This window comes from Apium graveolens, chromosome 1 (assembly GCF_009905375.1).
Source record: "Apium graveolens cultivar Ventura chromosome 1, ASM990537v1, whole genome shotgun sequence".
Classification (NCBI taxonomy): Eukaryota; Viridiplantae; Streptophyta; class Magnoliopsida; order Apiales; family Apiaceae; genus Apium; species Apium graveolens.
This window is the reverse complement of record NC_133647.1, coordinates 179,790,588-179,801,862: the sequence shown is the minus strand read 5'-3', so window position 1 is coordinate 179,801,862 and position 11,275 is coordinate 179,790,588. Positions and strand designations below refer to the sequence as shown.

General features: G+C 30.3%; 1 protein-coding gene across 1 annotated transcript; it reads left to right on the top strand.

Moving 5' to 3' along the window:
• Positions 1-6,615: 6,615 nt before the first annotated feature.
• Positions 6,616-10,583, top strand: LOC141672391 (equilibrative nucleotide transporter 1). Its single transcript, XM_074478982.1, has 2 exons — positions 6,616-7,273; positions 9,733-10,583. The coding sequence occupies exons 1-2, from the start codon at positions 6,763-6,765 to the stop codon at positions 10,461-10,463; spliced, it is 1,242 nt and encodes a 413-aa protein (XP_074335083.1). The 5' UTR covers positions 6,616-6,762; the 3' UTR covers positions 10,464-10,583.
• The last annotated feature ends 692 nt before the right edge of the window (positions 10,584-11,275 follow it).

Genomic DNA, 11,275 nt, shown 5'->3' with positions numbered 1-11,275 from the left:
ATAGGAAATTTAGATACAAAATCCATGCAAAGAGGAAGATAGATTTCAATGAAGATAAAGAAGAATACATGCCAACCCAATCTACAACTACAAGTCAATCAGCCATATCTACTATGAAGGAGGCTAAATTCAAGGTTGATCCTAACACCATCTTTCATGGTGAACCTATTGTTCCTAAGGATGGACCTATAGATTGGGATAACTTGCCTCTTCCTGATCTAAATCTTCCGATTTTCCCAAACAAAGGAAGACAAAGAAAAGAGCAGTCAAAACAGTCAAGCCTGCCAAGCTTCAATCCAAGCAAGTGGCCAAACCCAATCCTAATGTCAACAAGGGAGATCAACTCTACCTTTGTGACATCAAACAATTTTCAGACATAAATCTCTATCTGGATGAGCTAGAAGAAGTCATATCTATTGATGTCTACAAGCACCTTCGAGAGAGACTAGTTTTCAGGTACAAGAATGGTAAAGAGATTACATGGACACTTCACAGAATTCTCAATGAAGGTTATTCCACTTTAGTGACCATCTCTCTGTAATCAAGAAAAACTTTGGATTTATTATAGTTGCCAAGAAAATGGTACTAAACAAGATTGAGGAGATAAGGTATAGCTGGAGAGGACCAAATGCACTCCCAAGAGTATTGACAATTCCTTTTAGTGGAGAAAGGGTGCATTTGAGGCCATACTGGATTATGGAATTCAAGGATGAAAAATACATTAGAAGATTGTTCAGATTGGAAGACTAGCTAAAGATTGCAAGCAATGAAACTCTCAAAGAGATGCAAGAAAAGCTGGATCTAACAAATGAGGATGAATCAAAAAATTTCAGACAACTCCAATATCAGATTGAAGAGAATGATGTGAAGTTGGGAAAGTCAAGGCCATCAAGGAAATGATCTAAATTTGCTCAGTCTAGAGGAGCACCTTGAAAATGATCTGTAAGACACTCTACAAATCCTTCTTTGTGAGAATTTTCAATAAACTGCAGCACTTGTAAATTTCAATCTACTTTATTTCATTCTTTATTCATAGAGTGTTTTGTTATCATCAAATATCTCTTAATTTATGGCTACAATTCCAGTAGACATAAATTAGGGGAGATTGTTAGAAATATGTTGTGTACTTGATGATAACTTGAACAAAACATATAGTAGATTTTATTTAAGTGAAATTGTAGCTTTCAGATGATCAATTCAACATCCGATATAAAAGTAACTTATGTAACAATAAGATTGGCAGCACATTTCTGCATACTTAAGTAATTTAGTGAACTAGATGTTGTAGAATGTTTAAGTCATGTTGACTACTAGATTGATATGCAAGATATGATGGTTAATTGTAAATATTAGATGCCTTGCAATCTTGTATAAATGAAATTGAGTCAAATGTCAAGAAGACAGTCTCAACGGATGATTCACAAAGTTTCAACGGATGATCAACATAACTTTCGACGGATGATCAATCCGAATTTCAACGGATGATCAGATTCAAAAGAGCAGTTGATAGTGACTTGACAGTCACATGCGTTGGTTGTATGCAAATGGAATGTGGCGGCCTAATTCAGGTTTTGGAGAATAAAGAAGCATTTCCATTTTCATGCTAAACTGAAGATATTCAAAGATGCTGGAAAGAGAAGCGTAGCAGCATGAAATTAGACAAGAAATAGTTTGTCTTATTATCTTGTCTTTTTTTATCATGTAACTTGGTGATATATAAACCAAGTGTAGCAAGTTGAAAAGTATTCAAGTTAGTAAGCAATTACCAGAGAAATAGATACGGCAAAATTTGTAAAGAATTTCTCTGTAGTTCAACTTGTAAGCAACTGTGTACATTTTGTAACACAGAGTTCTCTACCTAATATATATCTCTGGTGGAAAAGTTCAATCCACCAGAAAGTTTTTAAATACTTGTATTTAAATGCTTTGTGCTTTGATTTCTATTTTACTTTCATTCCGCACTATTGCAAAATCAAACACAATTATTTATTTGTAGAAGAATTGTTCTTAAATCTAAAAAGAAGCCAGAATTTCATTCAACCCCCCTTCTGTAATTCTTGTTTAGATTGTTTGGGAATAACAGTTCTTGATGATGCCCTCGGGGCTATGACGGCGAGGGCACACCAAAGACGTAGCGGCTTGTTTGTCCATATTTAAGGATTAAGCCAAAACGTAGTTCTGAGAATAAGGGGTCAAACCCTTTATATAAGCGTTATGAGCCTGTGCTTCAGTGTTAGGAGACTTGGTGGAAATGTCTCCACGTTTGATTGGGCTTAGAATTCCTAGAAAGTAGGGATTTGCTTCCTTATAGGATTGTGTTGCTTGGGTACTACTCTTTTAAGAGTTTGAGTCTAATTCTAACTTATTTTCTCAGCTGAAATTTTGACTGATTTATGACCTACGAATTTAATAATAAATTTATGGTTTGTGGGCCTTGTGCACGCCTTGTCTTGCCTAAGTAGTGGGTCAAGCCCCTTTACATTAATTGAGTCTTAATTAGACCATAACTTTGGGCCTTTGGAGCATAATTAATACAATATTAATTATCGACCTTTATTAATTGGGCTCCTGTTTCATACCAAACCAGACCCAATTAATGCGATATTAATTACGCAGTTAGGGGGTTATATTTATTCCCTATCAGAATCACAATTATTTTCAATTTAAACGATAAGTTTTATACCCGTTCAATAATATAGCTATAACATTTAGTTTTATTTTAAATTTTTTTATCCCGAGACCCATCATACTGATCAAATCCAACTAATTATATTTAGTTTGATTATAATTTTATTTGAAGCCGGATAAATATATACTTTTGTTTAACTCAGATGAATAGTATTTATTATTTGTTTTAGTTGGATGAATTTTATTTTAATTCTGTTTTATCGTAGATTAGTTCTATAACTTTTAGCATGGATAAATTTTAAATATCATTTTATTTTAACCCGATGCTATTAATCTGATCGACGAATTACCAGTTCATTAATATAATTTTTTTAGCACAATCAATAGTAATTATTATTTTGTTTTAGCCTGAAATTCATTACACCCACTAATTTCAACTGATTATACTCAGTTTGATTTTAAACTACTTTAACCTCGATCAACAGTATAATTTTATTTTAATCAAGATAAATGGTGTTTATTATTTTGTCTTATTCCAATGTCATTACATCGGACGAATTATTTTTATTTAAGTTTTGGAAAAAGTATCATGAAAAATATTGATACAAAAGCAATTCCGTTTATTATGTTAACCCAAGTATTATATAAACTAAAATATGGTATTGACTAATCGGCTACCAAATTTTTAATGTTTCGATTGTGTAGGGCACAAATGTTTTATTTTTTATTTAACAAATGCTTTTAATAGTTAAAAAAAATTAAATTAATGTTTAAACAAACAAAATAAAACGAATTTTGTTATATTTTATTTCAGCTCTATATTGAGTTATATAAATCAAATTTTGACGATTTACTGCTCACGCGAAGTTCACAAAGTATTGTTTCATTTAGTGATGATTTAAAAATTTTGTGCAAAAAAATTATCCAAAATTTGAAGGAAAAAATAAATATGAATTTTGTAGTATTATTCTATTCAGATTAGAATAACTACTTCTTTTTAGTTAAAATCATTGAAAGAATAGAAAATTCTATTCAATTTAGAATATTTACTTATTATTGGCAATAAAATATTTCTTTATTTTAGATTCAACATTTATGATCAATTTGTTTAAAGATCTAAAGATCTATAATAAATTGATAGTACAAGTATCATAATTATAAAAAAAATAGATAAAATTCCCTCAGACATATTATATAATAATGACATAATTTTATTAACAGTTATATAGGAAACATACTTTAGCTTTAGTAACCATATATACAATCAAAAATTTAATAAATATCCCAAGCTTCAATTATCGCTCAACATATATTTCATCCATACTATACTACTAGCATAATAACCCGTGCGAGGCACGGGTTATTTTCTATAGTTTTTTTATGCATGCAATTATAATATTTTTAGTTATATTTTTATTTGTAAATGTTGTATAATGTCTAATATATTTATCTGTGTATCATTTTCATACAAAACATTACTAAATTACACAACGTTTTCAATATAGCTCATTAATACAAATATATATATATATTCTTGTTTGTGTTGTATAATTGTATTAATGAATGAATATAAACAGGGTAGTCGGTAGTCAGTGTACGTTTAAAATGAAACAAATAAACTTAATATGTAGAATGTCGTTGGTATGTTTACAAAGAAAAAGTTAAAAATTAACATATATGTTGAATATAGAGTTTACCAAAATTTTTGAATTTTATTTAAATAACTGAATTCAGAATTATTTGCAATCATAACATAAAATTTACACTACTTTTAATATAAAAGTTGATTTTAATGAAAAATGTTAGTTTTTGAAATTTAACGTATATATGTTTGGAAAAATGTTAGTTTTTTTACACTACTCTTAACAAAATAAGATTAAGTTATATAAGTCTATGTTAGCATGTGAATTACTGTATGTTACATTTCTTAGAAATTATGATGGTTTCAATTATATATATGCTAAATATATGATTTATGTACCTGTATAATCATTATTAATATCTAGCAAGACAATTGATTACTTAAATAACATGTATTTATAATTATTCAAAAATTGCAATAATATAATAAATTACAATAATATATATATAATATTCACATTATCAGTAACAAACAATCCATGTCTGTTTTTTACGCGACCGAGTATCAATCATGTAACATAAAAATAAATTATATATCGTAAGACTTATTATTGATGTTCATGATTTTTTTTGAAGAATTTGAAGGAAAAATTGTAATTATATTGTTATTTAAACTATTTTTAAGTTTTCTTCATTACCACTCTAATATTTCTTCATATAATAATTTGATAATATTGTATACTATTCTCCAAAATTAATATTTTTCAATTCGATAAAATTTTATAAATATTAGTTGAACCGGTTAATTCCTTCAAATTATTGAACAATATATATATATATATATTTAAATAGTATAAAATGTATTGAATCAAATGCTACAATATAGTATAGATATAACTTTTATTTTAATAATTCAAAATATTTGTACAATATTATCTTGATCAATAAATATTATTTATCTAAAAGAATTATTTTTAAAATGCTAGTTTTTTTAAAGTGAAAAATAAAAAATAAATTGATTTAGTATATCATCATAGTTTTAACAAATCTCGTGAGATATCATATCAAATTTCAAATATTTTTAAAATCAGGACAAGTCCCAAAATACTATTGCGCTACCAGTGAAGTTAGTAATTTTAGTACAAATAATCAATTGATCCTATATATACCTCAAACACATTAATTTATATTAATATAAGATATCAAAAAAATTTACATTATTGGTAAGATATTCTCGTTGAACTTGTAATTTAAATTTACTAAACGTAGAATGTAACAATGTTATTCGGCTAGTCATGTAGTAAATTTTCGAGTATTTTTTGAACAGTGGGCCAAATTTCTGATTTAAATTCAAAATAAACTAAAATTCATTGACTCATTATAATTCGAACTTATCTAAATATTTAATACCAATCTAGATTATTTATATATAGGTGATTCTATTTTCAATATTTTCTTTAAAAATTATATATGCACATTTTAATTACTTCTTATAATAAAAAATATGTTAAAAATATATGAGATATATTTTCAAACTAAAAAATAATAATAAATAAGATAATAATCCATTGCCTAACTTTATATCTGGAATTCAGTTCTTTAAAATTAATTGTATAAATATTCAAGTAACTATCATTTTTTTTTGTGAAATTCAAGTAGTTATCTTTAAAGTTAAATAAAATATTTCTTTAGCACACTTACATATTATGTGTATGATTAAAAACACATGTGACAATATGATGTAGTGGTACGAGGTTGTATAAAAGAACGAAGCAACTCGAGTTTGATTCCCACAAAACACAATTTTTATATAAATATTAAAAATAGGGGTATTTTAGTCTTTTCAATTAGACTTTTTAATTTCATGAAATTATACCCCTTTTGTTCTATTATATATAGAAGAGATTATAAGCAACACATCCTCTATTTTATAGTTGATCGATTGTTCGGTACAATTATTTGGTACGACAAATAACAACTGTCAAATCTAAAGACAGATAGATGAGAATCGTTGGATGTACTAATAAAATAATATTATATTAATATTTAAACTGCTCTCGTATGTTCAAGTTTCGAACCTCGTCAACGGTTTATTATTTTTAAACTTTTATATTCTTTATTTTTAACAATTTCTAGAGGTTCAACGTTCGAGTCTCATGAATAACATATTATATTTTATATCATTTATTTTCAGTTAAGTCTCAAATTATCATAAAATATATATTATTATAATTTATTATGTTGTTCAATTTATTTTTCAATCATTGAAAATCTATATAAATATATAAATAAATTTAAGATAAAATATATTATTAAAAGTTATTGGAGTGTTAAAAGGCCGAATAGTAAAAAGAAAGTATATGATTAAATATTATGTCCCTCACCTAACAGGTAACGTTTCTAAATACTGTATCCACCCTGTATCATTATCCAACAAGTAACGTGCAACTCATTCTGCTATTAAACGCCACGTTCTCCTGCGTCTTCCCAAATACTCTCCAAATTATTCAACTCAAAATCACCCATCTCCGACCAACATCCGACCAATCTCCGATGGCCGTCGAACTCTCCGGCGAAACAGAAACAACCCATCTCCTCAAACCCACCAACAAAATCCCCAAAGACACATACCACATAGCATACATAATCTACTTCACAATAGGCGTAGGCTATTTGTTACCATGGAATGCTTTCATCACAGCCGTTGATTACTTCGCTTACTTGTACCCAAACACTTCTATTGACCGTACATTTGCTATTGTGTATATGCTTGTTGGTTTGATTTGCTTGCTTTTTATTCTTGCTTATGCTCATAAAAGTACTAGTTTTGTTAGAATTAATGCGGGGTTTGTGATGTTTGTGTTGGCACTTGTGGTTGTGCCTTTGATGGATGTGGGGTATGTGAAGGGGAGAGTTGGAGTTTTTGAGGGGTTTTATGTGGCTGTTGGAGCTGTTGCTGTTTGTGGGATTGGGGATGCTTTGGTTCAAGGATCGATTATTGGCGCCGCGGGTGAGATGCCGGAAAGGTATATGCAGGCTGTTGTGGCTGGGACTGGTGTTTCGGGTATGTGGTGTTTGTGGATTTTGTTTGGTTTTGTTGATCAAGATTGATTTATTCGAGTTTTCGGTTTTTGATAAATTTTGATGATTTGATGGATTTTCTGATTGTGAACATAAAATGGGGTAGTAATTGTGTTTCGAGTTTAGTTGATAGAATTTTTTTTTTTTTTTGAGGCTTTACGATTTGGTGATAGTGGAGTAAGACTTATTAATGTACTATTACGTGTGGACATACATAGAGCAAGAATTGGGCTAATAATAGCGTTTCAAGTGTTTTCGTTGGTAAAATTTTGATAAAGTTTAATGCTTTGCTAGATTTCGTGGTGATGGACATATATCTTATGTGTGTGTCTCTTATAGAGCAAGAACTGTGCTATGAATACTTTAACAAGAGTTTCAGCTGAGTAAATATGATGTGGTGCTTTAAAAGAATTTGTGGTAATAGACTGACATCTGGTGTTAATGGACATATATTTGTAGCAAGGACTGGGCTGAGAACATTTTTATAAGATTTTAGCTGATTAAATTTGACAAAATTTGATGCCTTATGGGATTTGGTGAATATGAGGACATATATGTATTCATATAGAGCAAGATTTGGGTCAAGGATGCTTTTACTAAAGTTTGAGCTGATAGAAATTTGATGCTTTACTAGACTGATAGAACTTTGATACTTTACTTGACTTGGATAGTGGACCGTGATTGTTAGTGTACGAGACATATATAATGTTGGACTATGTACTGAGTAGACTATCAGTGTTTGTAAATTACACGGATTTGGGGTAAGTAACTAGAAGGGGTAGAACTCCCCCCCCCCCCCCCCAACGAGCGCTTTTCTTAGTGTTTAAAGGTTGCCGATATGTATATGCATTTAACTACTGAAAATACACCAGTAAATAGGAAACAACTGGTAGGATTTTACCTCATGATTGGCTGATTAGATATCAAATGCCTTATTCATGGTGTAAAGCGTAGAATCTTAAGATGCAATGTTAAAAATTTGTCATTTCTTGGTAGATCTGTCCTTGCTTTATATGTTTGACTGATCTGTGTCAACTGTCAAGTAGATGTTAGCTTACTTTAAGCCTTAAGGTGTTGTTTAGAGTAATTCACTTGACAATTGTTTCTGGTATGTGCAGTTAAAGACTATTTTATTATCAGATTCCATACATATAAAATACCTCCTTAAGCCTTTATATTGGCTGTACATCCAACAAACACACCTAACAAATAGGTAATCCTATCTCCACTAAAATCTCATCTAAAATTTCAAAAACTACTTTTTCTAATAATTATTTAAAAACTACTTTTAACAACCTAATCAAAATAAATTCAAAACACCATTCAAATAATTTTAAATTATTATTTCCAACAGTGTTTTAAATAGAGAAAGACTCCCCTTAAAATATGTTTAAAAGATTTTATGATAAAATTTAAATTGATTTTGATGCTTTACTTGATTTGATTACGCTGGAGTTTGATTCTATTCTAGTGTAAGATACACGGGAGTGTAAATTTAAATTGATTGAGATCATTATCTCTTTGTAGTAGCCTAGTAGGTACTTTTAGAAAGGGATGGATTCAGGTTTTATAACTAGTGAGAGAAATCGTTACTTCCAAACATATGTCCGATGAGAATTGAAATCAGCCTAACTGAAAGAAAAGCATGCCTGGTGTGATTAGATCCCAGCCTGATTAAAAGTCGATTAATATTTTGAAGTCAAGCGCTTTACTGCCTTGGCCATTATTGCATGGTGCTTTTGCTTGAAGGTTACACATATAATTTTTACTATGAAAAATGATCCAAAAGATGAAAATGACTGGTAGGATTTGATTCCATGATTGGCTGATTAGAAGTAAAATACCTTGTTCACGGGGCCAAAGTTTAGTATTCTTAGATAAAAGATTAAAATGTATTCATTTCTTTGTTGACCAGTCTGTGCCTCTGAGTTACTGATTTAGGTATCGAATAGATGTCAGCTTAGGTTGTCAGAGAATAATACATATTTGATGCAAGAGACTGAGTTATTTCATCATATTAGGTAAAACTGGATTTGAGATTTTTTTTTTTTTGTATCGGCACTCGGCAGTACTCATTGTTATAGAATACCTGTAGAACAATACATGAGTTCTATTGGTAGCTTGTCCTCCCAAGAGTCGCACACTAACAAGAATGGAAAATAAGCTTGTACAGCTCCTGTGTTATCAATATTTTTTCTCCATGTCATTGTGGAGTTCATGTGCTTAAGCCGTCCTTTGAGGTTAATAGTATGTAAAATTATTTGTTCCTATTACGTCATAGAATCCTCTAAATTTTAAGATGTATGCTGAGATTTAATTTAGTGTTATATACATAAACGTTATATGCTTCTTTCCTTAAAGTGTTCTAGTCGAGTAGAGAAAGAACCTTTTAATGTATGTTGTTGTTACGGCCTTACTAGGAAATTTATCCTTGGAATGCAGGCGTTCTGGTTTCTCTTCTTAGATTATTGACCAAAGCTATCTATCCCCAAGACGCCCATGGTCTAAGGAAAAGTGCAAATCTGTATTTTATGGTCAGCATTGCCGTGATGATTATTTGCATTGTTGCATACAACGTCGTCCACAAACTTCCAGTCATCAAATACTACAATGATCTCAAACTACAAGCCATAGACGAGGAGAAAGAAGACAAACAGGCTTCAACTAGTGTATTGTGGGGATCAACTTTGTGGGACATTGTTGGTACAGTGAAGTGGTACGGATATGCAATTCTTGCCATTTATGTCATGACTTTGTGTATTTTTCCTGGATACATTACAGAGGATGTGCATTCCTACATCCTCAATGACTGGTATCCAATCCTCCTCATTACAGGCTACAACTTGTTTGATCTAGTTGGCAAGTCCCTAACTGCAATCTATATGCTTGGAAATGCAAAAGTGGCAATTGGTGCCTCCTTTGCTAGGCTGTTGTTTCTGCCGCTCTTTTATGGCTGTTTGCACGGTCCTCAATTCTTCCGAACAGAGATTCCGGTGACAGTACTAACATGTCTATTAGGACTTACAAATGGGTATTTGACTAGTGTACTAATGATCTTGGGTACTAAAACTGTCCTGGTCCATCACGCCGAAACTGCGGGAATAGTGCTTGTGATATTCTTGGTAACTGGTTTGTTTATTGGTTCGGTTGTATCTTGGTTTTGGGTCATATGAACGCTTTCAGGTGGCAAAAGATTACTCTTATTTCAGGTGGATGTTTACGGTGCAAACTGCTGCCTTTTCGATTGTAAAGCATTTCTTAACAGAATAAAAATTTAGTATTTGAAATATTTTCGAACTGATTTATTTTACTTCATTTAATAGTGAACCATAGGATCATGCAAATATGCAATATGTTAAAAATGTGTAAACATGTTTAATGTACATCAAGGTGTAAGAGAAAGTGTATATTGTTCCCAATTCAGTTTCAGTTTAACGTTTCTCTCCCTTTTGTCTGAACCTGTTTTTGTGCTCTTCATCCGAGCTGTAATTACTTGGCAAACCACATTTGCTTTTCTGGAGAGTTGTGTAATGAATTACTACGATTATATTGATTAACAGCAATGATAACACATAAGCTACAAAATGTAGTTAACTTCTCTGAATTACATTATTACTCAGCTCTCTCGATTAAGTAACAACATTGAAAGGAAAAACGAGAATAAATAATGGACTTTAGAGAGACCCAATTCTCTCTCAATCTATACTATATTATTTGTTAACACCTTTCAAAAATAAATCATGTATTTGATATAACTACAAACTCTATGAATTATTATTCAACCTAATTTCTAATTGCACTCAAGTATTTTCTTACCTTTTTTATGAGAAACCAAACACTTCCAAAATTAATTTTAATAATTCATATTATAATATAACAAAATAATAAAAAAATCAAGAAAATATTAAAAAAAATACCAAATCCACATACACAATTGTTATTCAATATTTCAAGCGAAACACTTTTTAAGATTTTATCTATCTAA